General features: G+C 37.7%; 1 protein-coding gene across 5 annotated transcripts in view; it reads right to left on the bottom strand.

Annotated features, from left to right (window-relative positions):
- Positions 1-19,755, bottom strand: part of SYCP2 (synaptonemal complex protein 2) — a 79,559-nt gene that overhangs the window by 38,799 nt on the left and 21,005 nt on the right. For all 5 annotated transcript variants that reach the window (XM_045444062.1, XM_045444064.1, XM_045444065.1 and 2 more), the window contains exons 9-14: positions 19,499-19,533; positions 18,510-18,652; positions 18,371-18,423; positions 16,707-16,752; positions 16,075-16,170; positions 11,397-11,457 (exon numbers count right to left, since the gene is read on the bottom strand). In XM_045444062.1, the coding sequence (XP_045300018.1) occupies positions 11,397-11,457; positions 16,075-16,170; positions 16,707-16,752; positions 18,371-18,423; positions 18,510-18,652; positions 19,499-19,533 (434 nt within the window). The remainder of the gene's footprint in view (positions 1-11,396; positions 11,458-16,074; positions 16,171-16,706; positions 16,753-18,370; positions 18,424-18,509; positions 18,653-19,498; positions 19,534-19,755) is intronic.

Here is a 19,755-nt window from a genome sequence, read left to right as displayed (position 1 = left end):
TAGAGATGAAAGTTTTGGTGACTTTGAAGACAATAACGTTTTGAATGCTGATGATGAATATTAGAAAATTTATAATCCTGATGTATATTTTTGCTGATTATTGTATCGCTCTGATCTGATTTTCTTCTGCAGCTTGCTATGAACTAGTAAATGAAACATTTACTTCCCTGCTTACATAACCATGGTCTTAGAAATTACTTCCAATGTTGCTGAATGCTTTGTGCCTTTATGTGCAAAGTATCCTCCACATATATTGTAACTATATAAGAATTAGTTGATATTTGTTATCTTTTATTGTCAGCTTTGTTGAAACTTCTGGTATTTCCTTTGACTGCGTGGACTATGTCATGGCTTGTTTTTAATTAGCAATATTACTGAGATATCAGAAAAGTCATTTTATTGCTTGCTAAAGAATCCAAGTATTTACAGATAAACATATTTGGACCTTATGTTATCTACATACCCATAGGAGATTCCAATACACTATAGGTACATGAATATAATATGTTTTCTCCTGCAAAGGCATTTAAAAAATTTTTAAGATCGTCCATGGAGACTAAATAAATAAAAATTCTTACATATTATATACAAAAGGGTCTAACTGCACGCACCCCATTGTGCTGCCTCCTCATCCCCTAGTCTGCAAGTATACTAACTGATCTCCAGGTTTTGCTTTTTTTGTTGTTTTTTTTTTTTTTTTTTTTTTTACTTCCATGGGTGCCATTCATGTAAAAATTCGGTCTTGCCTGCTCCATACAGGTTACATTAGATTACCACATTATTATGAAGGATATTAAAGGATACAAACAGCCAGGTGGAGAGATAAGTAGCGTGAGGTCTGGAAGGGTCCGGAGACAGGAGCTCCTATCCCTGTGAATTTTAGGTTGTACCACCCTCCTGGCACAATGATACATTCTCATTCACCAATCAGGAAGCCCCCCCCCCCAAACACTTTTAATCCACATATAAAGAACTTAATTTTTTTAATAAAAGTATCCTCGTAAAATCAGGATGAGTTTTATATCGGAAAATCTTAAAAATCAACTTTAAGTTATGCTATTAAAACAATGAAAATAACTTTTTTTTGCCCAATTATGTGCAGCTACACTTGGCAAGATGCAAGACAGAACCGCATTAAGAAGTGGCAGCAGTGATTGGCGTGAAAATAGAGGATAGAGAAGAAACTGAAAAGATTTTAAGAGACAGTAAAAAATGGACATGGAAAAAGATCAGTTAAGGGAAGGAAACCATCAAGAGTGGCTTCTGTATGGGGCGGGGGGAGCTGGAAGGTTATCCTACCATTTGTCAAAACAGGAAATAAAGGAGTTTGGCGGGATAGAATCATGAGTTTAGTTTTATTTTTATCAATTTTAAGTTTATTTAAATTCAAGTTAGTTAACACACAGTGTAGCGTTGGTTTCAGTGATTCATCACTTACATATAACACCAATTGGTCAACACAACAGTGCCCACCTTAATGCCCATCCCCCATTTAGCCCATCCGCTCACCTACTTCCCCTCCAGCAACCCTCAGTTTGTTCTCTGTATTTAAGAGCCTCTGGGGGCGCCTGGGTGGCTCAGTCGGTTAAGCGTCCGACTTTGGCTCAGGTCATGATCTCACGGTTCGTGGGTTCGAGCCCCGCGTCGGGCTCTGGGCTGACAGCTCAGAGCCTGGACCCCGCTTCAGATTCTTTGTCTCCCTCTGTCTGCCCCTCCACTGCTTGCACTCTGTCTCTTGCATCGTCTCAAAAATAAATAAACATTTAAAAAAAAAGAAAAAAAAAGAGCCTCTGGTGGCTTGCCCCCGTCTCTGTTTTTATCTTAGTTTTTCTTCCCTTCCCCTACATTCATCTGTTGCGTTTCTTAAATTCCACATACGAGTGAGTTAGGGTTAGGGTTATTTGTCTGACTTATTTTGTTTAGCATAATACATTCTAGTTCCATCCATGTTGTTGCAAATGGCAAGATTTCATTCTTTTTGATGCTGAGTAATATTCCATTGTGTGTGTGTGTGTGTGTGTGTGTGTGTGTGTGTACCACATTTTCTTTATCCATACATCGGTCAATGGACATGTGGGCTCTTTCCATAATTTGGCTATTGTTGACCGTGCTGCTATAAACATCAGGGTGCATGTGCCTCTTCAAATCAGCATTTTTGTATCCTTTGGATAAATACCTACTAGTGTATTCCTAGGTCTTAGGGTAGTTCTATTTTTAATCGAGTTTAGTTTTAGACGTGGGTTTAGATATTTTAGACATCTGCAAAAATATAAAGGTGGGATAGTTTATTGCTCACATCTCTATCTAGAGCTTAGTTAAGAAATTAGGAAAAAAGATTCAAAAATCAAAGTGTAGTCAACAGTGTCAAATGTAAGGGAAGGGTCAGTACGAGGACTGCAAGTGTGCAAACTGATACTAATAATAAAGCTTATTATTTGGACATCTAAAATTCAGTGGAGTGGGACAGAAAACAGAATGTAGTAAGAGCAGGACTGAAAAGCAGGAGAAAAAAGATTTAGTAAAAACTCTCATAGTTGGCTATAAATGGAAAGAGTAAGAGGGCTAGAGGAAGACAGAGGATCCAAGTAGGTTTTTGTTTTAAAATGCAGTAACATATGTATCATAAAAATATGGGTACCATAAAAATATAAGATGTGAGGGGCACCTGGGTGGCTCAGTCCATTAAATGTGCAACTCTTGATCTTGGCTCAGGTCATGATCTTACTCATATTGCAAAGTTTCTGACACACACAAAAGCAAAACAACGACGACAGACAGACAAAAAACTTTTTTGTACAACTGACAGCAATGGCACAAAAGCCAGGAAAGCAAAAATGGGAGTATACTGTTACGGAGTTCCCATGCTACACATAAGAGGGTATAATATTACACACTATCAAGCTAAAGATGTATAAAATAAACCCCAAATCAACCATTGAAGGGGGTATAAAGCCAACAAAAGAGACATAATAAAATCACTAGAAAAATCAATTAATACAAAAGAAGAAAGGGAGAAAAACAAACATGGCAGAAGGAGTGGTAGGGAGAAAAAACAAGAGCTAGCTGGTAAATTTAAAGCGTATTCAAAATCACATCAAACACCGTTAATTCAAAGGCAGACACTGTCAAATTGCATTTAAAAAACAATGCCTTTAGTATATAATGCCTACAAGTAACCCACATTAAATAGACAAAAATGAGTTAAAAATAAAGAAAGATATGCCATGCCATAATTAACCAAGAGAAAGCTAGAGAAGGTATCTTAACATTAAAGTAGATTACAGAGCAAAGAATTTAACTACAGGAAGAACAGGGTCATTTCATAAAGATCAAGGGGTCAATTTAACAAGAAAAGATTCTACTACATGTTTATTTTATTTATTTTTTTTTTAATTTTTTTTTTCAACGTTTATTTATTTTTGGGACAGAGAGAGACAGAGCATGAACGGGGGAGGGGCAGAGAGAGAGGGAGACGCAGAATCGGAAACAGGCTCCAGGCTCTGAGCCATCAGCCCAGAGCCTGACGCGGGGCTCAAACTCACGGACCGCGAGATCGTGACCTGGCTGAAGTCGGACGCTTAACCGACTGCGCCACCCAGGCGCCCCTCTACTACATGTTTATACAACTAATCGTAGAGAGTGAAAATACCTGAAGCAAAAAATGATAGAACTCAGCAGGGAAAAAATCACAATTACAATGGTGACTTCCATACCCCCCTCTCAGTAACACAGGACAAGCGGATGAACAGGATATGTAAGACTCAAACAACACTGTCAACCCACCCTCCCACCCAACAATAGAATGCCCATTCCTTTCAAGTGCACACAGAAGATTTATCATTACAGACCACATGCTGGGTCATAAAATAAGTGTCAAGATTTTTACAAGGATTCTCAAATCATACAAAGTATGCCCTCTAATAACAATGAAATAGTTATCTCTGAAATCCCAAATACATGGACTCTACATAAAAAAATTCTAAATAAAACTATGGGTCAAAAAAGAAATCAAAAGAAAAATCTTAAAGAATCAGATTAATGAAGGGGCGCCTGGGTGGCGCAGTCGGTTGGGCGTCCGACTTCAGCCAGGTCACGATCTCGCGGTCCGTGAGTTCGAGCCCCGCATCAGGCTCTGGGCTGATGGCTCAGAGCCTGGAGCCTGTTTCCGATTCTGTGTCTCCCTCTCTCTCTTCCCCTCCCCCGTTCATGCTCTGTCTCTCTCTGTCTCAAAAATAAATAAAAAAACGTTAAAAAAAATTTAATTAAAAAAAGAATCAGATTAATGAAAATGGAAATACAACATATGATAATTTGCAGGATGCTGCTAGGAAGTACTCGGGGAGAATTTAAAGCTGTAAATTGTAAATGGCAGGACACCTGGTTGGCTCAGTTAGCCGGTTGAGCGTCTGACTCTTGGTCTTGGCTCAGGTCATCCTCCCAGGGTCGTGAGATTGAGCCCTGTGTCTAGTTCCACATTGGGCCCCTGCATCAGGCTCTGCACTGAGCATGGAGCCTGCTTGGGATTCTCTCTCTCTCTTCCTCTGCCCCTCTCCCCTCCTCTCTAAAATAAAACATAAATAAAAATTTTAAAAGCATCTTCATAAAGTACAATACAATAAAGCTGAAATGGCTATACTAGAAGAATAAACAGTCTCAGATCAATGACTTCAGCTTCCACCCTGAGACACCAGAAACAGAAAGGCAAATTAAAACTAAAGTAAGCTGAAAATAAAGAAACAATAAACATGAGAGCAGAGGTCAGCAAGATTGAAAACAGGAAAACAAAAGAGAAAGATCAATAAAACCAAGGGCTGGTTCTTTGACAATATCAATAAATCGATATTCTCCTTTCATCAGACTGATCAGGAAAAAAAGATACAAGTTATGAACATCAGAAGTGACAGAGAGGCCATCATTGTAGTCTACAGACAGTAAAGACAGGAAGGGGCCACCATAAACCACTTAACACCAATAAATCTGACAATATGGATGAAATGGAGAGATTACGAGACACAAATTATCAGTTTACTCAGGAAGAAATAGGTACCATGAAAAACCCCTTAGTTATTAAATAAACTGAATTTGTGGTTAAGAGCCTTCACAACAAAGAAAGGTGCAAATACTAGCAAGTAGTTAAGAAAGAAACAATACCAATTTTACACACATTCTTGTAGAAAACTGAAAACTATGCAGTGCCTGGGTGGCTCAGTCGGTCAAGTGTCCAGCTCTGGATTTTGGCTCAGGCCATGATCTTGCAGTTCGTGAGCTCAAGCCCCATACCGGGTAGGCTCTGTGCCAGCAGCATGGAGCCTGCTTGGGATTCTCTCTCTCTCTCTCTCTCTCTCTCTCTCTCTCTCTCTCTCTCTGTCTCTCTGTCTCTCTCTGCTCCCCTCTGCTTGTGCCCACTCTCAAAATAAATAAACTTAAAAACAAAAAAGAAACCTGAAGACTATGGAAAACTTGCCAATTCATTCCGTGAGGCTAGTAACACTGCCTGCACTCTGCCACAGAAAGACATAGACCTAGCATACAGAACATCAAACTTCTGCCTGACTTCTGGGAATCAGTGCCAATGATACAGAAAAGGAGAATACGTACCGAAACCAAGTGGGGTTTATTCCTAGAATGCAAAGTTAGTCTAACATTGGAAGATCAATGTATTTCTATTAGGAACCTAATAAGAGAAACCATGTATTACATCAACACATGCAGGACAAGCATTTCCCCAAATCCAACATTCTTTATTATCAAGGAGGGCTCTCAGCAGCTTAGGAATAAAAGAGAATTTCCTCAGTCTGATAGAGGGTACACATGAAAAAGTGTCACCGTAAATAGGTCATAGTGAAAAACATGCTTTCCCCTTAACATCAGAAGCTAGGTCAAGACATAGGCTCCCATCACTTCTACTCAACATGGTACTGAAGGTTCCCGGCAGCGTAATACGGCAAGGAGGGAAGACTGACCCTACGGAGTGTCGTCAAGGATGTGGACAACTGGAACTCTCACACACTGGTGGTAAAAATGTAAAATGATAAAACTGCTTTGGACAAGTCTAAAAGTTTCTGAAAAAGGTAAACCTATACCTGTGCTTTTGATCACACTCCCTGGCATTTAGCCAGGAGAAATAAAAGCATATATATAATCACACATACATGAAGATAATTATACATGAATATTTTCAGTGGCATTTTATAATAGCTGGAAACAGGGAACACTCCAGATAGTCATCAACAGGGGAATGGGAGGAACAAACTGAAGTAAAACCATACACTGGAATACCATTCAGCAATTAAAAGGATTAAACTCTTGATACATGTGATGTGGCTAAATAAAAAAAAAATACAAATGTATATACAAAATATGTCCTATATAAATGTATATATTATGTGTAATATATGTCATGTAAAATATGTAGAATATATACTTCTACATGTATATTTTGTATATTATATATTACATAGACAGTATAAATACATCATATACTGATACAAGTATGTATGTATATACATATGCATTACTAAAAGAAAGTAGCCAGAAAAAAATTGCTACATGCTGTATAATTCTATTTATAGAGACTGCAGAAAATGTAAACTTATCCAAGGTACAGAAAACATCAGTGACTTTCTGGGGATAGAGTAGGAGATGGGATGAACAGATCAAAAGGAGCATAGGGGTGCCTGGGTGGCTCAGTGGGTTGAGTGTCTGACTCTTGATTTTGGCTCAGGTCACGATCCCAGGGTCACGGGATCAAGTCCTGTTTTGGGCTCCACACTGTATGTAGAGCCTGCTTGAGATTCTCTCTTTCCCTCTGCCCTTCTCCCGTGCTCATGCTTTATTTCTCTCTCTAAAAATTAAAAATTAATAAATCTTTTTTTTTAATGTTTATTTATTTTTGAGGCAGAGAGAGACAGAGCGTGAATGGGGGAGGGTCAGAGAGAGAGGGAGACACAGAATCGGAAGCAGGCTCCAGGCTCTGAGCCATCAGCCCAGAGCCCGATGCGGGGCTGGAACTCACAGACCGCGAGATCGTGACCTGAGCTGAAGTCGGACGCTCAACCGACTGAGCCACCCAGGCGCCCCTAAAAATTAAAAATTAAAAAAAAAGGAGCATAAAGAACATTTAGGGAGACTGGATATATTTACTAACTTGAATACCCTAATGGTTTCAATGTGTGTTTATACATGTGAAGACTCACCAGCTTCCTCAACCTGATGGAAGTTTATCTACAAAAACCTTCAGCTAACGTCATGCTTAATGGTTAAATACTCAATATTCTTCCTTCAGCAAAGATGATGAAGAAAGCAAAGATGACCACTTTTACCACTTCTATTCAGTATTGTACTAGAAGTTCTAGCCATTGCAATAATGCAAAGGGAGGAATAAAGGAAGGGAGGGAGGGGAGAATAAAAGAAGGATAAAAAAAGAAAGGGAGGGAGGAATGGAGGAAGAGAGGAATAAAGGAAGTTAGTTAAGGAAGGGCCTTAGAATCAGAAAGAAGTAAAACCCTATCTCTATCTGCAGATACCATGACCGACTACCTAGAATAACCTCAGGAATCCACATTACAACCACTGGAACTAAATAGTGACTTTGGCAAGATTGTAGGATATGAGGCAAGTATTGCAAAATCAGTTATATTTTTATATACTAATAGAAAATATTTGGAAAATGAAATTAAAGATTCATTCCATTTACAATCATATAAGGTATGATTGAAGACTCAGGAATAAGTTCAGCAAGGGGTGTGTAAGATTTCTACACTGAAAACTACAAAGCACTGGGGAGCGAAATTAAAGACCTGAATAAATGTAAAGATATACCACGTTTGTGGACTGAAATACGTACTATTGTCACAATGTTGCCTCTCCCCCTCTCAAACTACAATCACAATCATACATCCAGCAGGCTTTTTGTAGCAAGTAGTAGGTCAACTCTAAAAGTTATATAGAAATACAAAAGATCTAGAATTTCCTGAAAAAAAAAAAAACCCACAATTTTAGAAGACTTGTACTACCCAATTTCAAGACTAACTAAAAATCTACAGTAATTAAAACAGTGTGGGACTGGCATAGTGAATGGAAAAATAGATCCGTGGGATGGAGTACGGCTTTAAGAAATAAGATGTGAACTTCTATCTGTCATCTGACTTTCAGGAAGGGAATCAATGACATCCAGTGGGGAAAGGAAAGCCTTTTCATCAAATAGGCCTAGAAGTAACTGCACGTCCATAGAAAAATAAAAATGAACCTCAACTCCTGTATCATACCAGAACCAAATATTAATTTGTAATGGATCATAATCCTAAACATAAAAGCTAAAACCACGAAGTTCTGACAGAAAAACAAAAGTTCTTTATCATTTGGTAGTAGGCAAAAGTTACATAAAGCTATAAGCACAAATGAAAAAAGTGATAAAGTGGACTGTAAACTTAAAGACTTCTGCTCATTAAAGACACCATTAACAAACTTAAAAAGCAAGACACAGATGGGGAGAGAATACACATATGTATCTATCAAAGGATTGGTATGCACAATATTTGTAAGAATCCAAAAACTTAATATAAAAAAAGACAGCCCAGTAAAAAAAGGACAAAATATTTAAACAGATACATCACACAGGAATATATATGAATGACAACCAAGCATATGTAAAAGCGCTCGAAGTCCGGAATTGTGATGCCTACAGCTTTGGTTTTCCTTTTCCACATCACTTTGGCTATTCGGGGTCTTTTGCGATTTCATCCAAATTTTAGAATTGTTTGTTGCGGCTCTGTGAAGAATGCTGGTAACATTTTGATAGGGATTTCACTGAATGTGTAGATTGCTTTGGGTAGTACTGACATTTTAACAATAATTGTTCTTCCAATCCACTAGCATGGAATGTTTTTCCATTTCTTTGTGTCTTCTTCAATTTCTTTCACAAGCTTTCTATAGTTTTCAGCATACAGATCTTTTAGCTCTTCAACTAGGTTTACTCCTACGTGTTTTATGGGTTTTGGTGCAACTGTAAATGGGACTGATTCCTTGATTTGTCTTTCTGCTGTTTCATAAGTGGTATACAGAAAATACAACTGATTTCTTTCTGCACATTGATCTCATATCCTGCTACTCCGCTGAATTCATGTATCAGTATCAGCAGTTTTTTGGTGGAGGCTTTTGGGTTTTCCACGTAGAGTATCAGACTTCAAGCTATACTACAAGACTGTAATCAAGATACTATGGTACTGGCACAAAAACAGACACATAGATCAACGGAAGAGAACAGAGAACCCAGAAATGGACCCACCAAGGTACGGCCAACTAATCTTGGACAAATCAGGAAAGAGTATCCAATGGAAAAAGACAGTCTCTTCAGCAAGTGGTACTGGGAAAACTGGACAGCAACATGCAGAAGAATGAACCCGGACCACTTGCTTACACCACACACAAAAATAAACTCAAAATGGATAAAAAACCTAAATGTAAGACAGGAAACCATCAAAATTCTAGAGGAGAAAACAAACAACAAACTCTTTGACCTTAGCTACAGCAACTTCTTACTAGACACGTCTCTGGAGGCAAGGGAAACAAAAGCAAAAACGAACTATTGGGACCTCATCAAGATAAAAAGCTTCTGCACAGTAAAGGAAACAATCAACAAAACTAAAAGGCAACTGACAGAATGGGAGAAGATACTTGCAAATGATGTATCAGACAAAGGCTTAGCATCCAAAATGTATAAAGGACTTCTCAAGCTCAACACCCAAAAAACAAATATTCCAGTGAAGAAATGAGCAAAATACATGAATAGACACTTTTCCAAAGAAGACATACAGATCGCTAACAGACACATGAAAAGAGACTCAACATCACTCATCATCAGGGAAATACAAATCAAAACCACAATGAGATACCACCTCACACCTTTCAGAATGGCTAAAGTTAACAACTCAGGCAACAACAGATGTTGGTGAGAGAACACCCCGAAGTGTTCAAAAAGGAAACCCTTTTGCACTGCTGGTGGGAATGCAAACTATTGCAGCCACTCTGGAAAACAGTATGGAGGTTCCTCAAAAAATTGAAAATAGAGCTACCCTACAACCCAGCAGTTGCACTACTAGGTATTTATCCAAAGGATACAAAAATGCTGATTCAAAGGGGCACATGCACCTCAATGTTTATTATAGCAACACTACTGACAATAGCCAATATCATGGAAAAAGCCCACATGTCCATCAACTGATTAATGGATAAAGGAAATGTGATGTTTATGTGTATGTGTGTGTGTGTGTGTGTTATTATGTGTGTGTGTGTATACGTGTGCGCAAACACACACAGTGGAATACGACTCAGAGATCAAAAAGACTGAAATCCTGCCATTTGCAACAACATGGATGGAACTGGAGGGTATTACATTAAGCTAAATAAGTCAGTCAAAGAAAGACAAATATCATATGATTTCACACACGTGGAATTTAAGAAACACAACAGATGAACACAGGGGAAGGGAAGGAAAAATAAAATAAAACAGGGAGGCAAACCATAAGAGACTCCTAAATACCAAGAACAAACTGAATGTTGCTGGAGAGGTGTTGGACTAAATGGGTGATGGTCATTAAAGATGAGCACTGGGTGTTATACTTAAGTGATGAATCACTAATTTCTACTCCTGAAACCATTATTACACTATAGGTTTACTAACTTGGATTTGAATTAAAAAAATAATAAAAGCGCTTAGCATTTCTGGTCACCAGTTATTTGCAATTAATGACAATCATGACTGGGGTGCCTAGGTGGCTCAGTCGGTTGAGCGTCCAACTCGGCTTATGGTTCATGAGTTTGAGCCCCGCGTTGGGCTCTGTGCTGACAGCTCAGAGCCTGGAGCCTGCTTTGGATTTTGTGTCTCCCTCTCTCTGTGCCCCTCCCAGCTCATGTTCTGTCTCTCTCTCTGTCTCAAAAATAAACAATCATTAAAAAAGTTTTTTTAATTAAAAACAAAAGACTATCATGACATACCACTACATCCCCACTGAAATGACTAAAATATATCTTGATATGTGAATCTGTAGTGGGGCCAGTCTTACAAGTTGTAGGACTTTGTCCAGCAATGTTATACAATGCCAGTCATACAAGTGCAGGAACCAGATGTCTGGATCTAATCATACTAATAGAATAAAAAGGCAAGAGCCTTGAATATATTGACAATAAAGTGACTGATCATGGGTTTTAGACTAGATAACAAAAATAAGTACCAAAAGGAGTTAGGAAATTGGGGGTGAGGGAAATGTGGGTTCAGGGAATTCTGTTATTAATGTGAATACAAGAAACTGTTGACTTTGTTTTCATGAGTATTTTTTTACCCCAGAGAGCATATAACTGCCATGTGATAAGAATCAAGTAGAAAATAAGCTTAATACCTTCAATGCTGTATATTTGTACTCTTTCCTCAGGCACAGTCACTGCTTCCCATTGATGATCCTTAAATTTAAAAACAGGTTTGACCATAAATAAATAATTTACCCCTGCTTTACACCCTCTTTAAACACCAGTTTTTAAGTTATACAAACAAGTTTATTTTTTATTAAGTACCACTAAGTAACCAGTTGATACAACCTATTTCTTGCTCCATCAATTGATTGTGTAATAAATACATTACAGGCCACATTTAATCTGCTTGTTCACTTTTAAAATTTTTTTTTTCAACGTTTATTTATTTTTGGGACAGAGAGAGACAGAGCATGAACGGGGGAGGGTCAGAGAGAGAGAGGGAGACACAGAATCGGAAACAGGCTCCAGGCTCTGAGCCATCATGAGCCATCAGCCCAGAGCCTGACGCGGGGCTCGAACTCACGGACCGTGAGATCGTGACCTGGCTGAAGTCGGACGCTTAACCGACTGCGCCACCCAGGCGCCCCTGCTTGTTCACTTTTAAAACAAAATTTGATGGTATAATTTCCTGGTTTTCTATTCTTGACCAAAAAAAAAAAAAAAAAAAAAAGAGTAACTACCATTAACATATATTGGAGAATATCCTCTTTAAGAATGTTACCAAATCCTGTTATTTTGCCTTTGAAATACTGTGCGAAATCATGCACATTCATCAATTCCCATCATTGACTGTCCTTAGATTCGAACACGGAATGCATATGAATAATAGCTGAAATATTTCCCCCTTCTCCCTTCCCAGTGCTTTTGCTGAAAATTTGTATAACGGGGTAACACTGATTTCACACATGCACAAAAGCTACAGGAAAAATTAGATTCCACTGCTAAGAGATGGGATCCGAAAACCTCCCACTAATCTGGTGAGGAAAACAGACCCAGTCCTTTGGTGGTTCGGGACAATTCATTCTAGGGAATTCACCTGAACCCTCCGTTTGCTAACTGCCTCCACTTCTCGGCCTGGATTGAAACCGGTGCACAGGCTGAGGGCCCCACTGCTGCTACCGCTACTGCAACCACATCTCTGGCTACGGTGCTGGCTGCCCCATATACCACAAAACCTCAGGGCCGGGAGGAAAGGGTCGGTCTTGTCTTTTCTGCCTGACACTCCAAGCAGTTTCAGGTCTCTCTGGGTATAAAAAAACTTGCTCCCGTGAGGCATATGCAGCTGACCATTTTCAGGTTCTAACTCCAAAGTGATGCTTCCTGCTTTACTGCCTTCCTTTTTAAGAAATTTTTATCTTAGGGACATTTTCATATTGGTTAAAAGTACAAGTCCTCGTATAACAAAACCAACTGTGCCCTCGCCGAGCCTCCACAGGCCCCGGTACGCTACGCACATCTTGCTTCACCTTCACTGCCTACCCTCCCTCCATCATATGCTCTTCCTCTTGACCTTGGTTTTTATTTGTGGTTTTTTTTTTTTTTTAAATGTTTATTTATTATTGAGAGACAGAGAGACACAGAGCATGAGCAGGAGAGGGGCCGAGAGGTGGAGAGACACAGAACCCGAAGCAGGCTCCAGGCTCTGAGCTGTCAGCACAGAGCCCGACGCGGGGCTCAAACCCACGAACTGCGAGACCATGACCTGAGCCGAAGTCGGACGCTCAACAGACTGAGCCACCCAGGCACCACGACCTTGGTTTTTATTTAATCTATCATCCTGGCCATCGGTTTGGAAAAGCTCTTACTCTTAAAGTAAAACAAAGTACCTCACAAAAGCCCTCCTTTGAATCCAATCTCACTTTAGCGACTACTGTGCCTTCCCGACTTGGCGTCCTGACTTCTTGCACAGACAGGCAAACATTCCAGGAATGCGCAAACCGCATGGCTTCCATAGAACTGCTGTCTCACGGATCACCAGTTCTGATGTCAGTTAACACTTGATTTGACACTGTTCACCATTTCCACCCTCATAAAAAACACCCTTCTCTTCACTTTCATAACATGACACCCTTCCAGTCTGTTCTCTTTTGGCTGATTCTGTAAGTGTCCTTCGGGCTAGCATTCCTTCTACCTATGCTGCGTATATCTGTGGTTCCCAGTTCTGTCATTACATCCCATGATCGTGTTTATCATCTATACATAGATGGCTTCTAAATCTCCACTGTGCACACTTCCCTCACTTGAACTTCAGATCAGTATATCCAACTGCCTAGCAGACATCTCTGCCGAATGTCCCACAAGGATCTCCTCGTCAAACATGCAAAACTGAACTCCCCCTATTTCTGCTACAGAACGCATCCTCCTGTGACACAGCTCTATCCACCCACTCAAGCTTTATTAATCCTTCTTTCTCTTTTTGCCAGAGAAAAATCAGGTCTGCTCAATTCTATCTCTTTTCAAGTCTTCTGGAATCCATTCATTTCCATTCATCTCTACTGTCACTTTCCAAGATCACACCAGCATGACTGCTCACCAGCATTACCACAGGTCTCCTGCCACTGGTCTTGTCCCTTTTTAATCTGTTCTCCCCCCCCAGAAGAATCTTTAACAAGAAGGTGAGCCTCAGTGCCTAGCATAAATCTTGCACATAGTAATTTCTTACTTAATGTTCCTTGAATTGATGTTACTTCCTACTTGTAACCCTTCTTTGGCTCCACACTGCTTTATTTCTTTCCAATCGCCTTTCCACTCTATGTACTAACAATACCATAAATCTTTCAGTTCTGTGAGTTTTCTATTCACTCATTCTTGCAATAAATTTGAGTCCTTGATTAGCTATAAAGAAGAGGACACAAGTCCTTGATTTCATAAATCTTATACTGTTGGGGGAAAACAAACAACAAACAAAATGATTTTAAGCAACAATTACTACTGTAAGGGAAATAAAACAAGACAATGTGATATCATGTGGTTGGGAGGCAACTTTAGACATTGGATTGAGTTACCAGAGAATATCTCCATAAAGAAGCAATATTTGTACTGAAACCGAAATGGGAAGAAACTAAGATGCAAAGATCTGGCACCTTCTAGGCAGAAGAACCAGCAAGTAGAGAGATCCGAAATGGGCATGATCTTTGTTAAAGAAATAGAAAAAAAAAAAATGAATGTGGCTGGAACATCGTAAGCATAGAGAATGGTCCTGAGATGTCAGAGAAACAGCCAGGGGCCAGATCATAAAGACCCTCATATACAATGTTAAAGAGACAAAAGATGGGTTTTAAGCAGCCACTCTACAGAGTATGGATTCTAAGAAAGTCAGAGAGAATACAGGGAGAATGTACTATTGCCACAGAAATCCAGAAAGGAGGGGATTCTGAATATATGTTTTGGAAGAAGAATCTCCCTACATTTCTAGATCGGTATCTGGAACACAGCAGGATCTAACACTTATAAATGCAGTTTATACTATCCCTACCACGTACCATACTATAAGTGCTTATTTTCTTGTTGGAATCATCCATAACATCAAACTGAGTAAAGGAGGGACTATATCAATCCTATTCTATCTTCTTCCAAAATGAAATCCCATTCCTAAGAATCCAGTTAAAAATATTCCTACAAACCCTAAAAGAATAAATACACTAAGAAAAACCGTCAGTGACCCTGAGAAGCAGTGCTAGTATCTGGAACTCAATTTTAATGAAGTATTCTATGAAGATACTCTAACATAAAAAGAAATAATGTGGAAATCTTCAGGAGCATTTTGTTAAGGTCTATCCATAGTTTACCTGGAACAAAAAGCAGTATTTTACAAGAGCAGACTAAAATGACTAAATCCTCATTAAAGTATCCGCAGCCACATCTGATTAGTAAATGCGGATCAACTCTTAGTTGGATGTTTACGAAGTGACTATATGGTTAGGACTAGAAGCTTGCCTACGGACCAAATATTAAGGATAGCTATTTGGAAACAATGACTCAAGAATTCTGCTCAGGTTAAAAAGAAGTCAGTAGAAAATATACCATCTGGCTGGAAAGTTTAAACATAGCTATTAATATAGCACATAAAGAAGTAAATCTCTTCCAAATACCACCATAAGAATCAATCCCTCTCTATTTTCAAACAGAAGATTTTAGAAGGTATAAGACCACTCGTCATTACCTGTTAATATTTTTAAGTGAGTGCCTCTGTATTTGAGTAACTGGTGTCTTTTCTAAATTTCACTCTTGTTCATATGAATGTTAAATGTTATATCATTAACATGTAATTTATTTCTGAAAAGCTTAGATTGAAAAACTAGTATTAAAATTTAGCATTTTCTGTTGCAATAAAACATCAGAAATAATTTTCATTTCTAATTAACTGCTAAAGGGTTACCATGCTCATCAAAACTATGGGGCTAATACTAAAATCTATTAAAATAGCTAGAAAAATAAACATACAAAAAAATCCACATTCTTTTTAAAAAAAAATTTTTTTTTCAACGTTTTTTATTTATTTTTGGGACAGAGAGAGACAGAGCATGAACGGGGGAGGGGCAGAGAGAGAGGGAGACACAGAATCAGAAACAGGCTCCAGGCTCTGAGCCATCAGCCCAGAGCCTGACGCGGGGCTCGAACTCACGGACCGCGAGATCGTGACTGGCTGAAGTCAGATGCTTAACCGACTGCGCCACCCAGGCACCCCAAAAAATCCACATTCTTAAATTAAGACATTGTAGACATACATAAACAAACATATAAAATGGTAGATGGAATAAAGCTTACGTCATTATCTCCAGCAACGTAGAATGATACAGCCTGGCTCCCAAGATTAAAATCTATCCAAAATTCCTCAAGTTTTTCATCCGAAGGTATTTTCAACTAATAAAACAAATATATAAAACTGTTATAGACTATGATTTTAAAAACAACAACAGAAAATGAGGCCTATGTTATGTTCATGGTTCAGTTTTGTTTGTGTGTTTGTTTTTAAGAAAAGAGAAAGGTGAGGAAGATAAAGGGCAGACAAGTAGAGCATTTAAACCAATTTAGAAACAATCAAAAGAAATGCTTCTTTAATATTTTACACAGAAATGAGCTCTAAGAAATCACAAATATTCCAAGTGCAAATAAAGGTTAACAATATCAGTCTGAATATATTAATGAATGATAAATCAATTAGTGGGCTTGATTAAGGGAAAAAAAGAAAATCTGAAGCACAGACTTTTATTTAAGTTATCCTTGGCTATAAATATATCACTTCAGAAAACACACGCAGAATACTAGACTAGACTAGCTGTATCTGTGATCAAATTATGACTATTTTTAATGTTCTTGTCAATTTATAAGCTGTAATTCACTTGACCCTGGTATCAAAATTCATCCAATAACTAAAACATGTTAAATTCAAAACTCACCTCATGTTTATCAAGAAATGCTGATAAACAAGGAAATGTAAAGACCCTGAAATAAAAAAGTAGTTTGCACTAAAGATTAATAGGCCTTCACAGTGTAATCTTGACCAGCCATAGAGAGCATATCTAGGATCAGAAGGAAATCAGGAAGTAGGCATAACGACTGAAATCAAATCATCTTTTCTTTCTTACTACTTTTTTTTAATGTTTACTTATTTTTGAGAGAGACAAATAGAACACGAGTGGCAGAGGGGCAGAGAGAGGGAGACACAGAATCCAAGGCAGGCTCCAGGCTCTGAGCTGTCAGCACAGAGCACAACGCAGGGCTTGAACCCACAAGAGGCAAGACCATGACCCTGAGCAGAAGGCAGACGCCCAACCCTTATCCTTCTTTATTACATTTTAAAACAAGAGTTTAATGGAAATTTGTTTCTGTGTATTATTTTGAGGATACTACTCAACCTTCCATTCTGACTCGAGTGAGTGTACCAATTTACTTTTCATGCCATCGACTCAGAGAAGAAATTCCTAATTTAGCAGATACTTTCAGTACAGTGGAAGCTCCCATAGGATTTACGTGGGAAAAGAAGAGTAGAAATAAATAATACTGCTGATAAAAATGACCTAGGGGGCGCCTTAGTCTGTTTAAGTGTCCAACTCTTGATTTCAGCTCAGGTCATGATCTCACAGTTAGTGGGTCCAAGCCCCACATCGGGCTCCACACTGACAACGTGGAGCCTGCTTGGGATTCTCTCTCTCCCCCTTTCTCCACCCCTCCCCCACAAAAGCTCACATGGTCGCTCTCAAAAAAATAAATAAATAAATAAACTTAAAAAAAAAAAAAGACTGAATTCACAGAACGCTTTCTTGGGCAGATAATATTATGAACACTTAGCATATGATCATCTAACTTAATTTTCACAACAAACGTACGAGGTAGGTGTTAGTATAATTTTACAGCTAAGGAACTGAGACAAGTAAGTTTAGTACTTTGCCCAACATTAGAACAGGAAGAGGAGAACTATAATTCAAATCCAAATAGCATGAGTCCCTGCACTTAACCCTCAGCCTGTCTTTTGTTTCCTAAAGTAAATGTGAACTCACACATCCAATAAATGTATCCTGAGCACCTAAAATACAGTGTAAGACACTGAACTCCAAATACTATTCTTTTGTTACTAACAAAAGTGATAATTATGATAATTACCTTTCATTCATGCCCATTCCCGAGATTAGATAACCTCAGAAAGGTTAGCCTTTCTGTGTATGTTAATTATAAAAAAATGTATTTGTTTGTCGTATATTTTTATTACAGTACGTGCAGAAAGGAGGTAGCTCAAGTAATATTTATACCTAGATTTTTATAATAATGCAAATGGAATTCTAAATTATAGTAAATCAATTTCAGACACTCAAAGTTATTAATATTAACTAAAAATGCATGTTTCCTCTAAAAAGTACGAAGTAAAATAAGACCAGTGGAAGATTATTTCAGCCTACCAAGGTAGTACCTTATTACACAGTGTTACAATAGGATATTGTTTTAAGTATCTCTGTGCATTTTACATTCCAACACAACAAATAAATTTTAAAGGTTCAACACTGTGTACTCCCTCTTGAGCTCTAGTTCTTTGTCAGTAAATGGTTGAATACTGTATTATGCTTACCTTCTCTTGTCTCCAAGCATGCCATTTACAAGGTTGAGAAATACTCTGCAATCCTAATTTTAAAAAAAAGAGAGACTTTTAAAAAGCAGAGTGATTTTTAAAAACTGTTGTTAATTTGATATTTTTTTATACTACTCACTGTTTCAAATTCAGAGTCTTTAATTCCTTTAAATGCATTAGCAATAAAATCCATTGAAAACCAGTGACATGAAAGTTCCTGTCTTCGTTTTTCTGAAGTCATTCTACATAGTGCTTCTACGATACCTACTTGTAACTCATAATCTTGAAAAAAATCGTTAATATGTTATTTGAAATTGTGAAAAAGAAGCTCGCACGTCATCATTTATAAGGTATTAGAACAAGCAGGAGAAAGAAAGAAAACGTTAGTGTAATTCACTCTTTTTTTTTGCCATTTTCTTTATAAGAATTAGATCTATCCCATCATCGCAAAAATGAACACAGTCCAAATAATAAGTTTACCAGCAGAAAAAAGGAGTAAAACTTTTCCCCAAAACAGGATATTTAAAAGAAACTCCTAAATATTCAAAGGCTCTGCCATTCCATTATTAGAGTTGTGAATTGCAAAATAACTCATACAATAATCTATAAATCACAGAATCTTTTACTTTTGTACTATGTTTATAGTTATTCCAAAGTACTTTACCCAGTGGTTTGTTCTATATGTAAATCACTACATCAAAATGTTCTCATATGAAACTTACAAAAGAAAATTTGAGTTCTTCTAATAACACATTGTTTAAAAACAAACTTATTAGTCCCCAAAATATTAAAACTCCCAATTCCAAATATAAAACACTATTTGAGGAATTTCTTAGGAAAAGTAATTCAAATCTATTAGAAAATTAAATTATTATTCATAAATCTACAACAGGCACAAATTATATTTAACAACTCCTATTATCATGCTTAATTATTATTTTAGCCCCATAGATACATCATTTAATTTCTTATTAGTAATTAAAAATTGCTCAGTTGTACAGTTTATAATTTCCTCACATAATCTCACTACATTAAAATGTTAATGTTATTTTGACTAAGGAGATATTATATTCTATTAATAAATCTTGAATAATTTCAAATATGAACATTTGAAAAAAACATACTTACCTCCAGCATCTAAAATCCTTTCTCCCATACTACTCCTGTAAAGCAAAATAACAGATCATATACTAAACTAGTATCAATTAAATAGAAAACCCATGTATTTGGGGGGTAAATTTTCACTAAAATCTACAATTGGCTAGTATCACAGACCTCTGCAGGACATATAGCCATAAATTACATTACAAATCTAAAACAGCTTATCAGTTTTAATTATTAATGCAACTCATGGTTCCCTATAGCCTTGTAAAATATCCTTTAAA

This window comes from Leopardus geoffroyi, chromosome A3, assembly GCF_018350155.1.
Source record: "Leopardus geoffroyi isolate Oge1 chromosome A3, O.geoffroyi_Oge1_pat1.0, whole genome shotgun sequence".
Taxonomy (NCBI): domain Eukaryota; kingdom Metazoa; phylum Chordata; class Mammalia; order Carnivora; family Felidae; genus Leopardus; species Leopardus geoffroyi.
The sequence above is the reverse complement of the archived record's forward strand: the minus strand, read 5'-3'. Positions and strand labels throughout refer to the sequence as shown.